General features: G+C 54.7%; 1 protein-coding gene across 1 annotated transcript; it reads left to right on the top strand.

Moving 5' to 3' along the window:
• The first annotated feature begins 1021 nt into the window (after positions 1-1021).
• Positions 1022-7197, top strand: SPATA19 (spermatogenesis associated 19). The gene is made up of 7 exons (XM_033407047.2): positions 1022-1330; positions 1499-1555; positions 2048-2140; positions 2318-2409; positions 5381-5458; positions 5740-5815; positions 6991-7197. Exons 1-6 carry the CDS (start codon positions 1253-1255, stop codon positions 5804-5806), a joined length of 465 nt encoding a protein of 154 aa, XP_033262938.1. The 5' UTR covers positions 1022-1252; the 3' UTR covers positions 5807-5815; positions 6991-7197.
• The last annotated feature ends 8896 nt before the right edge of the window (positions 7198-16093 follow it).

The following is a 16093-nucleotide window of genomic DNA, read 5'->3' as shown; positions in this document are numbered from 1 at the left end:
TCTAAGTCACCAAGTGGAGCACAGCTACCCTGAACTTGTGTTTTGAGAGTGAGAGTGAGTCTCGGCTTTCATTTGGGGACTTGTTTGTTGCCTTGGCATAGCCTAGAGAAGATGTAAAGTTGAGATGATTTGTTGAGAGTGAGGAGATATAGTGGCTATTTTAGGGACGTTGGGGAGAGTGAGATAAAGGTTTTCTATACTCTTCAGAAGAATCGGAACAGAACATTTATAGACTGTTAGAGCTGGAAGAAAACTAGAAACATTATCCTTTTCTTTTCATTTTGAAGACAAAGAAACTAGGACCAGAGGGACTAATGATTTTGTCAACATCACATAACAGGTTAGTGGTGGAGACAGGATTACAACCCTCATTTCTGAGACCTTGAGAATAGTCTCAGGGTTATGCTACAACTACTTTAGAGAGCAGCTAAACATTTGCTTTAGGATATCGTGAACTTCACTTCCCTGGTGAAGGTTCTAGATGGGAATAGCAGTTTTCTGAGCCCCTGTCAATTGTTTGCCCCTAACTATGAAGTCACAACAGAGCCCCCCTTCCATTTCCACTTAACTATCCTTCCACCAAGGCGGTCCACTGTGGGTGGCTTGGGAAAATCAGGAAATATCTTCACAAGAAATGGCACTTACAGTTTTTACCCTTTACCTCTTATTGTTTGGATTATTTTTTGTGATTTGAATCACTTGTGTAAACAAAATAGACACAAAAGTAAAACGTCCTTGTTGAGAGTTGTGCTCCTCCATCTTTGATGTTTTCTGGGCGGACAGGCCCTTTCTCCCCATTTGTAAGAGGAAGAATAAGAAATGCTGTGGCGTGGTCTGAACGAATGTCTAGAGGGCCCAGGTTATTTTGTTACAAATGTATTCTTTTGACTATAAAATCTCTTTCTGCTTCAGCAGTGCTCAAGAGTGGGTGACCAGCCATAAGCCTCCCTTACCCTCCATAATTTCTATCTTTGATTCAGTAACTTCCCTCTTGTATCTTTCTCAGGCTCATATCCTGACTGCCCACCTCCCACCTCCATTTCTGCGCTGTGGCCATCACTAATGTGGACACTTCCTCACCTTTCTTTTCTACACTCTGACCCTGGGGATTAAAGGAGGTCATTGTCACATCATCATTGGCCAGCCAATCAGGTGGGCACCTCCCTCCAAGGACCTCCTTGTGCCAGAGGAGTTCTCAGCCTGCTTCAGTGGAAGGAGGGAGCCACGAAGGAAGCCTGGTATAAGTCCAAAGATGATAATTACAACATGGATTGTGTACATTCTCGCCCGGAAAGGTGCCGGGTTCCCCTTCCCACCGAAAGTCAGTTCGGTAAGTGGGGCTGGTGGTAGCCACGTGGAAAGTGTGTCAGGTATTGTTTCCCCTCTGAGCCCCTGCTGCACTTCTGGAGAGAAGATCTCACAGTGCTAACTGTGGATAATGGAGGAGGGGCTGGGTCTCTCTGTATTCTGAGGGCATCGACTTACCACTTTGTTGCAGGACGTGGAAGTTGTGGAGAGCGAGGCTGTGTCTGTAGTACAGCATTGGTTGAAAAAGGTGAGTGAGATTCCTCTGGGACTCAGGGTACCACAGATTGTAGAGAGCTGACCTCAGTGGGTGCAGGGAGCTGGACGTCCCTCCCCCTACAACCAGGAAACCCAAGCTCATTGCCCACCAGCCTGCCTAGAGCCGTGTCTGATCCACCACATGTCCGGAAGGACCCGGGCTGTCCCCTCGCCAGAGATGGGCTGGCGTCACCACCAGCCCCGCCCTGCTTCTCAGGCACACAGGAGGGGAGGGGGTTTCAGATGCGTGGCCCCACTGCAGGGTGTCTCAGGAGGACCTTGGGCCCATGACTTACTGAGTCCCTGGAATTCCACAGGAAGGTAGCAGTAGACGAGCTAATAGCAGGAACTGTGCGATACGGCGTGTTTGTGTGGGCACGCATGTGTGTGTTGTGATGGGGAAGAAGAAACAGGAAAAGGAAGAGGAGGGAGAATTGGGGCCAGATAGAGTGACACTTTCTGAGGGAAATTGCTTGTCTTTCAGACTGAAGAAGAGGCTTCCCAGGACATAAAGGAGAAGATGTCCACCAACTGCCCTCCCACGCATGGCCAAGATGTACATGTGACCAGAGACGAGGTAATGGAACCTTTGAGCCGCCCATCCTGGGGAGGGGGCAAGGGGAGGGAAAGGGGGAGGTGGGTCCTACCGCAAAGGGTCCTGGGCAAGTGGGCAGAGCTTGTCCAGGCTGGGCTCCACCCTGGCCGTGGGGTCCTTGCTGGGCAGTAACCACTGGACTCCACCCGGATTTCCTAGGTGAAGCACCACCTCTCAAAGTCTGGTTTGTTAACAAACCAGAGTCAGGAGGTCCTGGAGGAAAGAACAAGAATCCAGTTCATAAGATGGAGGTAAAGCATCTCATCTGCCCCAAGCTCGGCACGCTGTGGGGAGGGGGAAGCAGAGAAAGCACAAGCCCCCCTCTTTGGGATTACTGGCCAACACAAACCCTCGGCCCTCCTTCTCTAGAGACGTTGACTCCTTTGAGTTTTTCAGCCTTACTTTGGGGTCTCTTCTTTTTTTGGCTGCGTTGAATCTTCGTTGCGGTGCGCGGGCTTCTCATTTCTCATTGCGGTGGCTTCTCTTGTTGCGGAGCACGGGCTCTAGGCATGGAGGCTTCAGTAGTTGTGGCACCCAGGCTCAGTAGTTACGGCTTGCGGGCTCTAGAGCGCAGGCTCAGTAGTTGTGGCACATGGGTTCAGTTGCTCCGCGGCATGTGGGATCTTCCCAGACCAGGGCTCGAACCCGCGCTGCCAGGGAAGCCCTTACTTTGGGGTCTTAAGGGAATATTTTTGCTATCTTGAAAGCCCAGCTCATTGCTAAATTTTAAAATGACTAGAGGGGTTGGAAAACTGGGCTTGCTTACCATTTCTTAAATGCTTCTGAATAAATTTCAGATTTCTGTTGTTTTTGCACTTGATTTGTCCAGAAGTGGCTGCACTTTAAAGAGACCTACTAGAGAATGGACTTGAGGATGTGGGGAGGGGGAAGGGTAGGCTGTGACAAAGTGAGAGAGTGGCATGGACATATATACACTACCAAATGTAGAATAGATAGCTAGTGGGAAGCAGCCGCATAGCACAGGGAGATCAGCTCGGTGCTTTGTGACCACCTAGAGGGGTGGGATAGGGAGGGTGGGAGGGAGGGAGACACAAGAGGGAGGAGATATGGGAACATATGTATATGTATAACTGATTCACTTTGTTATAAAGCAGAAACTAACACACCGTTGTAAAGCAATTATACTCCAATAAAGATGTAAAAAAAAAAATAGGCTCATAAAGTGCAAAAGCCAAAGCCCTCGTCTTGGGAGGAGGTGAGAGGAGGTTTCTCAGCCCTGAGGCTAGAATTCTGTGCTCCACAGTAGCTGCTTTGTCAGCCCCAGCCTGCACAGACCATCTACACCGCCACCACCTTTCCTGGCTCTGAAGAGCAAGACTCCAGGCAGGGGAGCTGGGCCTGGAACCTGGCTCACTGCCTCGGCACACGCTTCCCTGCCTCCTTCTGGGATGGTCTCTTTTCCCAGTAGAGTCATTGTGGGATTCCACTGGGCTTCCCCCCGCTGTGAAGGAGCCCTCTCTCATCTCTGGACTTGACTTCCTTTCTGTGCCCCCATCGCCAGCTTTGCTGTCTCCTATCAAGGAAGATATGTTTCTCAAGAAATTTGTTTTTGCTTCAGGATGTACAGTTTTCCTGTGTTTACCCCTTCCAGTGGCATTAGCATTTTAAAAGAGGATTCAAATGCTCAAGAATTGCATAAGAGGAATGGTCTAATTTGAGGCCTCCCTGGGAAAGGGTTTTTTTGGATGGAAGCCGGCCAAGGTCGCCCAAATCATGAACATTGGTGACTGTCCCCCGTCCACCACCCTGCATGTGGGAGGCTTGTCCTCCCCTGACCTGGCCACGCTACCAGCTCTAGCTGTTGCAGTTCCTTGGTTTGGACAATCTGAACATCATCCTCTGGTATTTTTTAGAGCTTGGCTGTGTAGCGTAAGTAGGTTACAGCTTTGGAGACACGGGACAGAAATCAGTCAATTTTCTGCATACAAGTTCTCCGCTCTGGATATTCTGTGGAGATTTTAAACCAATAAACTCAGCCTGCTTCTCCCTCCGATCCACTGATTTTGGCATCCTCCTATTAGTTTCGTTAAGTACGTAGTCAGGGTTGCATATCCCTTTATTAAGCACCACTGAATGCTCATTTATATGGTAGGTGTGTACTGGCCACCTGATGTTTGCTAGGGCCTCTGGAAGAGAGAACAACATAAACCAAGTTCCCCATTTGAAAGGATACAAGTGACCTGCGTGGAGAAGCATGTGAGCACTGAAGGACATGTTGGGGACACCAGTAGGAGGGCACAGTAGGGGGCCGGGCTGCACAGGTTCTCGGCTTTGCTGCCTAGGCTTCAGAAGGGTTCCTAGCAGGACGTTCACCTGGGCTGACCCGTGTCTGGGCAGGGACTGGACACACAGAAGCCCGAGCCAGGTAGGGCCTTCCACACGGGCAGGAGCCTGGCACCTTGGCCCACCCCGTCCAGCCTCTGTGTCCCCTTCCTCTCGGAGGCATCCCCCTGTCCCCTCAGGCCCTCTGTCCTTTCTTCTCTCTCTCTTTGGGCACTGACCAGCTCCATTTTATATGAGCCATATTCCGGAGCACGTTTGGGCTGCGGGTCCTCATAGGCGGTATCAAAGCTGAATTCACAGGGAAAACCCCAAAGCACCTAGAGCAAGGCATTACCCAGAAGGCACTGTCAAGCATGGGGTGGTCCGGTGGGCACAAGAATGGTGGTCCAGTGGGCAGGCTGCTTTTCCTGGAGTGGAGGGTTTGTGAGGGTTTGTTGGGGTGTGGAGTTGGGAAGGGCATGAAGTGGACTGTGGTGAGGAAGGCAAGTCCAGAACAGTGAAATGAAACAAAAACAGCAGCAAAGAGGAGCCTGCAGCTTCTTTGTGACAGAATGTTCTAGAAGGATCTCTAAATCATAGTGACTGTGGCACAATGCTGATGATAGAGAGCTGGTGACGAAGCTGGAGAGGAATTCAGACTCGCTCTGTAACTCTAGCAAAGGCGCATAACCTCTGTCTCCTTGACTCTCCTTAGGACCATTTGCTACCTGCCCAGGATCATTGGGGGGCTCAGGGGTACTTGGTTAGTAAAAAGAACGCTTTGTGTTACTGATAGAAGGAGGGTGAAGGTGCAGCTCAGAAGCTCATGGTGACAGGGTCAGAGCTATGGTCCCCTGTGATTCCAACCCTGGAGGTTCCACGGTGACTGGTTAGAAGAGAAGGAACCCGGGAACCCCAACGTCTGATGGTGTTTTGCAGCCGTACCCGTATCTTTCAAGTGCCAAGCGAGGTGAGAAATGATGCCATGCGAGAACGGATAGAGCAGGTGAGACGAAGGTAAGTGTTTGAGAGGAGTTGATTTGTGTCCTAACTGGGGGCAGGTGGGTGGAGCGCTGCTGGCCTCTCCGTGGGTCTCCCTTAGCTCCAGCCCTGGGCCCGGCCAAGCCAGGGGCCCTTCTGGGCTGAGCGCCTCTTCCCGGGACTCAGCTCCTGGGCCAAGGCTCGGGCTGCCGGCCCACCCGGCCCTGTGCGACGGTCTGGGTGTGTGCGTTCAGGGGGGCTCTGCCGCCCTGTGGTCTCCCCACTGCCTCTCCTCTCCTCTCCTCTGTCCCCTGCAGCATATGCCATCTCACGGATGAGGCATCTCAGGAGCTTCACAAGACAAATTCCTACTCAGACTGCTGAGAGCAGCAGGTGAGAGGGCTGACAGGTGAGGGGCTGGGCCGAGAGGACGGCCTCCCTGGGCAGGGAGGCGGCGCACTGGGTGGTGCTTGAGAATACCAGCAAGGGGCCTGCACCTGGGCCACTGGGGGTCGGGGAGCAGGCAGCTGCCTGAGGCTCCTGCCACGCCTCTTAGATTTCCAGAAGGACTTGGAGTCAAGGTCAGGTTTGCATCTCTGAGTCTTCACTGTGGGGTCGCAGACCAGTGCTTCTCAGTTGTCCACGGGCCCCGGGGTCTCAGGGGCTGGGCGGTCGAGGCTGTGGTGGGACGTGCAGCTCTGGTCTGGGTGTAGCTGCTGCTGGTCTGCTGACCCCTCTCTGAGTCATAGGGTCACACAGCACTGGGGTGGGAGCAAGGGCGCACAGGTTTTGGCCCAGCCCCCGATCAGGGCTGTGACCTTGGCTCGTGTGGCCTCTCGGCCTGCACACGGCACCAGCGGTCATGGCAGCGGCTGTTCGTGCTGCTCTGGAAGGTGGCGTGGTGGCGTGCCAAGGCCAGGAGTTGCCTCTCCAGGAGGTACCTGTCCGGGAAAGGTTGCTGCACCCCTGCCACACAGTAGAGACCATGCTGATCATCGTGGCGGCTGATGGGGGGGCCACCAGCATGCTTAGAGGAGGGCCGTGGAGGTGTATGCTAGCAGTTATTGAGCGCTTACTGTATGCCAGCTCTGCACAAGACACTTTGCCCAGGTTTCTCATCTGACCCAAATGACTGTAAGAAGAGGGTGTGGTGGTGCAGCTGTACTCACAGTACAGGTTAGGCCACCCTGGGGAGCAGGTGATGGCTTTCTTCCAGCTCCAGCGTGGGCGATTGCTTCATGCCCTGGTGCCTGTTTCCTGACTTCAGGACGTTGCCTTGTGGACCATGGGGTCCAGCACGTGGCAAGCGCCGTGTCAGTGGTTTGCTAACGTCAGCAGGGACGAGGAGTCGGGGGTGCCTGCGGGCACCTCTGTGTTTGAAGGTGCAGAGCCAGGCTCCCACACCAGCTCTGCCTGACACACCACCCCTCCTCCTCGTGGGTCTTCCCACTCCTGCATCCTGCTCTGTGAATGTCGAGAGCAGCGGGCTTAAGGAGGCATTGCCAGCCCTGCCTGTCAGGCTTCGCACATTTCCGTGATGCGCCCCTGGGCATTTCCCTGCCTCCCAGGTTGATGCCCTTCAGGGTCAAGGAGCTGCCTGTGTCGGAAGGATGTCCAACCCCCCTTGACCTGAGGAGCGACCACACCTGGGCAGAGAGAATCCAGTGGGTGAGCCCTTCCTTGTGACAGTGGCAGCACTGGAGTCTTCTTGCTGAACTGCTGATAAAGAGATGCTCTATTTAACCACCATCCCAGCCTCTGGTGTGAGTGCTTTGCCATCATTCATTCATTGGACCCTGAGCACGTCACGGGCTTGCCTCTGGGGACACAGGCTCTCAGCCTTGCGGGGAGACAGCTGACAGGCCCCTACCATTGTGTGAAGCAGGTTAGCTGGGGCTCCTGGGGTGTTAGGGGCAGGGCTGTGCTGGGGCAGGAGGACTTCCTGGGGAAGGTGTGGCATGTCTATTTCACTCAAGTATTTTATGTTCATTTACTCCTCCTCTAGAGCACTTCCTTTCCTTATGTAGACCCATGTTTCTGACCTACATCCTTTTTCCTCCTGAAGAACTGTTAACATTTCTTGCAAGGCAGGTCTGCTGGCAACAGTTTCCTTTGTCTGAGAAAGTATTTCCATTTCATTCTGAAGGCCAGCTTTGAAGAATACAGAAGTCTAGGGTTTTTTTTTTCCCCCCCAACACTTTGAATATTTTGCTCCACTCTCTTCTTGCTGGCATGGTTTCTGAAGGGAAGTTGGATGTGTTTTTATCCTGCTCCTCTCTGGGTAAGGTCCCCCCACCCCAGCTTTCAAGATTTTTTTTGTGTGTGTTTGATTTTCTACAGTTTGAATATACGTTCAGGTGTAGATGTTTTGGTGTTTATCATGCTTGGTGTTCTGAGCTTCCTGGATTTGTTGTTTGGGGTCTGTCATTAATTTTGGAAAATTCTCAACTATTATTACCTCATATATTTTTTCTGTTCTTTTTGTTTCTTTCCTGGTGTTCCCATTACTCAAATGTTACACCTTCTGTAATTGTCCGCCAGTTCTTGCATATTCTCTTCCACTTCTTTTCATTCTTTTTTTTTTCTCTTTGCTTTTCCATTTGGAAAATTACTACTGACGTTTCTTAAACCTCACTGACTCTTTCCTTATCCATGTTTAGTCTGCAGATCAGCCCATCAAAGGCATTCTTCATTTCTATTTCAGTGTTTCTTATTTCTGGCATTTCCTTCTGATTCTTTCTTGGGGTTCCCATCTCTCCACTTATGTTACCCATGTGTTCTTGCATGGTGTCCACCTTTTCCACTAGAGCCCTTAGCCTATTTATCAAGGTTGTTTTAAATTCCCAGTCTGGTAATTCCAACCTCTCTGCCATGTCTGAGTCTGGTTCTGATGCTTGCTCTGTCTCTTCAGAATGTATATTTCACCTTTCATCATACCTTGTAGTTTTTTGCTGAAAGCCAGGTAAGATGAATGAGATAGAGGAACTGAGGTAGACAGGCCTTCAGTGTGAGGTTTTATACTTGTCTGGTTAGGGGTCAGGCTGTGTTTACTCCTTCCAGCAGCTGTGGTGTCAGAGGCTAAAATTTCCTTTCATGTCCTTGCTTTTTGTCTTTGGGTTTCCCTAGAGATTCTTCCTTAAATAGGGCCTGAAGCTTGCAGTTCTTTGAGGTGTAATCCCCTCTTACTTTACAGGAGCTCTATTGATGTGGTGAGGTGTGAGGGGCAGGGAGGGGAGCATCCTGTAATCCTCTAACTTGGTCTTGGTCTCAGTTAACCTGTGCGCCTGGCCTGTGACCTTCACATGTGTTTCTCCTCCAACTCCTACCTCAGGAGGGACGGGAAAGCGGGAGGGGGCTACAGTTGAATATTTTCCTTCCCTCGGCCAGGTAGGCTCTGGCAAAATAGTTTTCCTTGAGAGCTGGCCTTTGTTAAGGAAAACAGAATGCTTAAGACATATTTCAAAATGGCTATTTCCCCCTCCTCTTGCTGGGAGATAGGGGTGGGGGAGGTTTCTCTGATCTTCACTGTGAGAACCTGGTGGGGTTCCTTAGGTCCTTCCTAAGACTGGCCTCCTGGACTTGTTAACTCTCCAGCCTGTCCACACTGAGTTACCAGTAGTCCATCAGCTATAGTTTAAGCCTTGCTCCCTGGCCCTGGTTCCTGGAGGTTCTGCTCTGGTACATTGTGAGTCTCTGTATCCACCTGTCTGTCTCTCCTAGTTTCAGGTCAGTGGTTTGCCCCGTGACCTTAGTTCTCTGACGGATCTGGGAAGAGTTGTTGCTCTTTGGTTTATTCAGCTTTTTCTCTTATTGCGAGGACGGGTGAGGACTTCCAAGCTCTTTACACACAGACCAGAGACTGGAGGTACCGTCTCACATTTACTGAGTGTCTAGTAGAATAACAACCAGTGTTTGGTGACCTCTTAGCACGTACCAGAGACTATAAGCACTTAACCCAAGCAGCCCTCTGGTGTAGGTACTTTTATTATTAGCGAGGAGACCACGTGAGACCACATAAGACCGCGAGGTGGTTACCTTGACCAGAGTCACTTTGCGATAGAGGAATAATGGAGCCCAGCCTAGCCTTCTGGCTCCAGGCCCCCCTTCCCAGCCACTTTGTGTGTGGGCCCTGGGCTGGGCTGGGCTGGGGAGCATGCAGTGAACAAAACCCCTGTCCCTGTCCTGGTGGAACTTTTGGGTTGACAGGGGAGACAAGTTTTAGACTACATTAGTCACAATTTTCTCAACTACCATAAAGGAGTACTATGTATAATGGGAACTTGCCCTGATCAGAGAAGAGAACTGAGATTTACTTTCGCTTATTTTAAAATCATCACCTCATTTTGCAGGTGAACAACTGGAAGTTCAGAGAGGTTAAGTGGCTTTCCTGATGCCACACAACCATTAGATGCATGGCCAGGATTGGAATGCAGGCCGTCTCAGGCCATACCACTGTGCAGTACGTACTGTGCAGTATGCTGGGGTGAGGGGTCGTTCCGGTGGACAGTAGTGGTGGTGGTGGTGACCTTGGCCAGCCCGACACTGTGGAGGGGACAGGGTAGAGGTAGGATGGTTCCTTAGCCCCTGCCCCACTATATCTAGAGGTCAGGAATGCCTGCACTTCCTTCCCATCACTTCCTGTCCCCTCCCAGCTTCCCTCTGCCTGTTCATGTAGCAGAGGAGGGGAGTGAGAAGAGCAGCAGTAGAACTGGCCAGGCAGGAGCTCCAGGACAGGAGGAAAAGCAGCAAGGCTGCTCTGGCTGGACAGGAGCGGAGGGAGAGGGGCACAGAGGAGGGAGCTGAGAGGGGCCCGGGCCAGGCCACGCGGGTGGGGCCTTGCCCCAGCAGAGATGGGAAGCCCAGGAGTGTTACCTGTGGAACCGGGCTGAGGTGCAGGTTGGGGGCGAGGAGCCCGGGAGGGGTCCCCAGGGAGCGAGGGGATGGGCTTGAGACAGGACGGAGGTGACCTGGTGATGGTGGCACCTGCAGAGTAGGGAAGGAGGGATGTGGGGACAGCCGGCGACAGGGGTGCACTGTCCAGGAAGGGTCTCATGGGGTAGGCTCAGTTTGGGTCCTGATGTGGCCTTGCATGTGATGTCCAGGAGGTGGGTGGACAGACAGGGCTGGGCTGGAGGGGTGGCCCCTGAGAGTGCCTGGGGCAGGACCAGGCTGACCTTTGCGGGCAAGGCTGCAGTCCAGACCTCGGCAGGAGGATGGAGGGAGGGAAGAGGTCCACGGGCCACTCTCTGCAGTCCCAGAAGCTCTGCCTTCCCGACCTCTCCTCACGCTCCTGGGGAGGCGCCAAGAGACGCTCAGCTGGCCAGGCCTCTCAGCCTCAGGCTCCTGGGTCACAGTTCAGTGAAGGGACAACACCTGCTCCACAGTCCAAACTGAGCGCCAGTTTTGCCGGAAACCACCAGATGGTGCCATTTCCATGCAAAAACAGGTTTCCGGAAGGTGAAGCCTGTGTGCGACTCAGGGTTTAGATCTTATTGCCACTTGGGAAGCATGAGCAGACGGGAGGCCTTTGAGCATCTTAGTTTAACGATGACTACAGTGCACGTCCACCTCCATGAACTACGGTAGGGCTACTGACTCGAAGCGTCCTGAGCGTTTACGTGCAGTCGTGAGCGGCTCCCCAGGCGAACATTCTGTGGCGTCCTCAGGGACTCAGGGTGGTGGAAGGCCGACAGGCACAGACATAACTCAGGGTTGTGTGAGCATAGACGGGAGAGCAGAGGAGGGAGTGGTCTCTGCTTGAGAGAAAGTGTGGACTTCCCTGAGAGGGGACATTTAGCAGAGGCTTCTCCAGGCTTCGGCAACGAGGAGGGGTCTTCTAGGCAGGGGACACCCCTGCGGGAAGGTGTGGAGGACAGTTAGGGACGTGGGCCTGGCCCTGAATGTTTGGAAGGCAGGGTGTGGTGGAGATCACAGCAGAAGAGGAGGCGGGTAGCCTACAGGTGTGTGCAAGAGAACCCCGTGGAACCTGCCAGGGTACCCAAGGAAAGGAGCCAGACGTGCGTGCTGGCCGGGGGCGGGGGGCGGGCGGTGTGCCCTCAGCTCCAGCTTCAGGCACCTGGAGGAGCAGGGGCGCTGTAGCCCTCGGGAAGGAAGGGAGACCGCAGTCCTGGGCCCGGCTGGCCTGCCCTCTCACTCAAGCAGGTGGAGTGTGCGGAGCGAGGGACCTGCATTGGTGTTGTAGCCGCAGCTCCTCCAGACCCTGGGTGGAAATGAAATCATTAAGTGGCTCAGATGGAGTTTTGTTCTGTGCATGATTAACCCCAGGAGGGGAGTTTGGGAACAAATATGCCTCCTCTACCTGTATTACAGGGGGACTGAGCCACGGTAAATTAAAAGAAAATCACTGGCAAATTTGGGACCAGTCAGCTGTGACCAAGCCATTAGTGTAGTTAAATGAAGCTGAAAGAGCTAATAAAGGCTTTGTGGGTCATGGATCCTTCCGGGAGGGGAGGGTGGGGCGAGGGGGGGCAGGTGGGCGGGGAGTTGGTCCCCATGCTGCACATGGCGGCCTTCCCTGGGACTTGGTGGAGGTGCTGCTGGCGGTGGGATGTATGTCGTTTCCTAACGGTGAACTTAATTCTAGGAAGAGACAGGACCAAGACCCAGCCTTGGCCTCTGGTGTCTCAGAAGACAGACTGGGTCTCGGCAAAGTGGAGCCTTGGGACACGGACGTGGGAGCAGCACCTCCTGAGTCTGTCGCCCAGAGTGAGGTGCGAGGGGCCCAGCGTCATGGGGACCCCCAGGACGGAGGCCTATTCTGTGCCCTGGATGTCCACCGAGAGCTGGGGTGGCTCTGGTCCATGCCCAGAGGAGGGTGTTGGATGCCCAGGCAAACCAGGACCTGAATGTGGGGCGCCAGACAGGGAGGGGATGGGCTCCCGCCTGTACAGGCGAGTTCTGCAAGCTCCTAGACCACCCCAGGGTGCAGGCGCCCGTGGCTGGAGGGCAAAGCGGGAGCTGGGCTCGGTTCTGTCAAGGAGGGCGGGCCCCAGGCCTTCAGGTGCAGGGTCCCCAGTCAGTGGGCTTGGCTGGGGTGGGGAAGCCTGGGGGGTTCGAGGGGAAGATGGCAAAGGCTGTCTGTGCGGCTGAGCCGCCCTCCCTCTGCTTCGCGGTAGCACTGGGAGGGCGGCCGGCTCAGGTGCTCCCCCTGCCTGTGGAAGGGATGCCCTGCTGGGCCTCAGGCGAGAGTGTGGGCCTCCAGGTTTGCAGTGCCTTTTCGTAGTGCTCCCCTCGGAGCCTCCACCCTTGCGGGGCTGTCACTTGGGGCGCCCTCCTAAGGCAGCTCTCTGTGGGTGGGCCTGGAGGCCCGCGAATGAAGGGCTTGGTCCCAGGAGGAGCTGTGTGGTGTGTGGGGGGGGGCCCCCCCCCCCGAGCCAGGAGCTGCCGCCTTCCGGGGGCGGGGAGATGGCGACCTGTCACTCCTAGAGGGAGGCTCAGCCACTGCCCTCAGGAGTTGGTGCTGGACAGTGGCAGGCCCTGGGTGCATCTAAAGATGCTGGGGCACCAGACAACGTCTGGTGAAAATAAAGCTGTTGGGAGCGCTTCTGGGAGCCGGTGTGTGAGGGGTGTGTTTTCAGACCCACGCATGGTCGAGTCAGGTTGGCCCCTCAGGTGGGTGAGGTTTGCTAGCTCCGCGGGCTCTGGAGACCTGCCTTGGGGACCAGCTGGACCCGGGGACGCCCCACACCCTGGGGAGGGACCTTCTCTGGGCCAGTGTGCCAACTGAGGAAAGGTACTTCCTCTGGCCTTGAGCTCCCTTGGGGTCTGTGGAGAGAGGCGCCAGGCTTGGCCTGCTCCAGGCGGGAGGGTGATGTGGTATCCTGTGTCCAGCAGAGGGTGCTGTTGCCCTGGTGTTGCCAGCTGCCGGTGCCTCTGATCACACTGTCCCCCACGGAGGGCACACCAGCTTCCAGCACCTCCGTCAGTACCTGCATTCAGCTCCTCCGCCCACTCGGGGCCCCTGGTTTGGGGAGCAGGTAGAGGACCTCAGTCCTTAGTTTTATGGGGGAGGAGGCCCCTTGCTCTGTTTGGCTGCACAGGCAGAGGCTGGAGGAGGGTGGTCACCTTCCTAGTCCACAAAGCCCAGTCCCTGCCTGCACGCCACTCGGGGCTTCCAGGGCCCCCTTCACGAGGGGAGGGATGGGGGCTACGCAGGGCATAGCAGCCAAGGAAGGAGCGTCACTGTGAACAGTGCTGGGCCTTTGGAGTCCCTTTTCAGGACCTAAGTCCTGTGTCCACTTTGTGCAAAGCTGGTGGGCGTCAGAATCCCACCAGAGTGCCAGGGCACTTGTTAACAGTGGACATTGCTGAGCACCACCCGACTCATTTTACTGGGTGGCCTGGGGACGGAGCCCAGGAACCTGCATTTTTATGAGGCCCATGCAGGTTGTTCTGAGACAGCTGTCCTCAGGCCCTTTGTTGGCAGAAGAGAATCTGGGGACTCCTGGGTCAGCCTGGGAGGGAACGTGCTTCTCTCGTTGCTGCCTCCTCTACCCGGTCTTCGGAAGCATCTTTGGCCAATTAGCTGGTGACCACCCAGGGGCATCCTGCTCTGCTTTGGTCCCAGAATTAACAAAAGGGAGAGAAACAGAGAGACAAGTCATGCAGAGCGTGGTTCCCCCGGGGCCCTCTTCAGCTCTAGTCCCTTCCACACCCTCACTTTCCTGCCTCTCTCACCTTTCATCTCCCGCCTCCATCCAGGGCCCCTTAGTTTCTAGCACTTTCTGAGTACTTCCTGGAGGGGGTTGTCTCTACTTCCTGCAGGGGAGACGCTCAAGTGTCAGCCTGGGGTGTGTGCGTTTCTCTACGCGGGTCTCCTGCCATCAGGACCAGTGAGGCCTTGGGAAGCAAAGGGTGCACCCAGGTGCTTTCCTTGGGGCTGGCACTGTTTCGGCTGCCTTTTATGGGGCCATTGCCAGCTCTTGGGGAGGGGGGCGGGCAACAGCACTGAGTCCCTGCTCTGCCTTTGCTGGCTGTGTGGCCATGGCTGAGTCCCTTAGCTCCTCCAGCAGTGGGCTGTCCCCTCTGTCAGGTGTGAGTGTCCCTCTCAGGGTGGCAGTATCAGAGGTGGCAGAGCCAGCACACAGTCTGTGCTGTGTGCCCTCCCGCCCCTCCCTGACCTCCACTGCTCCAGCATGTGCAGGAGTCCTCGGGCAAATCAGCCCAGGTGTCTACACTCCCTTCCCCGCACTGCCCTGGGGGTGGGACTGTCGAAGCCCTGCCCAGAACCGATGGTGGTCGTGTTGTTGGAGTGGGGAAAGCAACTGTGATTTGATCGGTACTTTCTCTCCCTCCTACTCTCTGTGCCTGGCCAGGATTCTGGGGTCCAGCTGGTCTTGGGTCTTGGCTCTGAGGCCTGGGTCCGGTCGCCTGGCCTTGGGAGCCATGTAGGAGTCCCTCAACAAGGTGCGTTGAGGGACTCGAAGACTGGGCTGACTGTGGCCTTGGGCTCATGGGTAAAATGGGAGTCAAAGTAACTGAGCAGGGCCGGAGCAAGGCACCTGCAGCTTCTGATGGTGTCCTGCACGCCGCTGAGATCCCAGTGATGTGGGTACAGTCAGTGCAGCACAGAAAGAATGGTAGCTTTCCCTTGCCTCCAACTCTCAGGGGTCTTTTTCATCAGAAAAGCTGTGTTTCCATCTAGGCATCCACCACCCTGGGCTTTGAAGGAGTGGGGAGAAGCCTGGGGGATGTTGTCAGTGACCAAGCGTAATTTCGCGACAGGCAGAAAGGCCCACGAGAGGAGACGAGGAAGCTGCACTGTGGGTCGAGGCGGCCTCCCTGCCAGACCCCCAGATCTGAGACCCTCCCAGCTTCAACCCCAGGACCCTCCAGGTTTTGCATCGGGAAGTTCGGTTTGGACAAACGTTCCTCAGTGAGCAGGTGGTGGGCAGGATTGTATGTACGTCATTCCCGTCTTCGGTCCGTGCATTTCTTTACTTCCCAGAGTTATTGTGAATGATGAGATGGGGCCTCCAGTTTCTCCTAATCCACACCCCATGCCCATTAGGTCAGACCCAACCCTCCCAGATGGTGAGGGCCCTGCTTGTCCACACGCCAGTGGGCTGTCCTGCAGGCTTCATCCTCTCCTACGACTCGGTGTGGACCTTGGGTCTTCAGGCTGGAATGCCCCCCACACCAGTCCCTGTCCTGGACGTTCCACTCGCCCTTTGAGGCCCAGCTCAAATACCACATCCCCTGGAAATGTTTCCTCTTTCTCCTTGCTCCTAACTTGCTAATAGGATCATGTTTAGTTCCATATCTCACTGTCTCTCTCTTTAGCATAATTTTTTTTCATACTGTATTTAAATTTTTTTTTTTTTCATTTGTGGTCCTGTCAGACTTGCTAGATGGTAAGATTCTTTAGGGCAAGATTGATGTTTTGTTCATCTTCGGTAGGTGCCCAGTAGGGGCTGAGCTGATGCAGTGCAGCCTAGCCGACCCCCTGGAGGTGCAGACCCTGGCTGGCCCACACCCTGTCTGTGGTACTGACCCCTGCGTCTCTCCACAGTGCCCCTACCCACCACCGCCCCCGGGCGTGGAAGGTCTGACGTACAGACCGTGGGCCTCCTCTCCGAATGGAATCTCTCATGGGTGTGTGAGGCCCGAATGAACCCCAGTGGAGGAAGCATCTCCCCAAGGTCACTGGGG

Source organism: Orcinus orca, chromosome 8 (assembly GCF_937001465.1).
Source record: "Orcinus orca chromosome 8, mOrcOrc1.1, whole genome shotgun sequence".
NCBI classification, from domain to species: Eukaryota; Metazoa; Chordata; class Mammalia; order Artiodactyla; family Delphinidae; genus Orcinus; species Orcinus orca.
The sequence above is the reverse complement of the archived record's forward strand: the minus strand, read 5'-3'. Positions and strand labels throughout refer to the sequence as shown.

Bases quoted from the DNA above. Each gene is read 5' to 3' on its own strand.
- SPATA19 (XM_033407047.2), top strand. From the start codon at position 1,253: ATGATAATTACAACATGGATTGTGTACATTCTCGCCCGGAAAGGTGCC. The intron at 1,331-1,498 runs GTAAGTGGGGCT...ACTTTGTTGCAG, and splicing joins TCCCACCGAAAGTCAGTTCG to GACGTGGAAGTTGTGGAGAG. The intron at 5,459-5,739 runs GTAAGTGTTTGA...TGTCCCCTGCAG, and splicing joins ATAGAGCAGGTGAGACGAAG to CATATGCCATCTCACGGATG.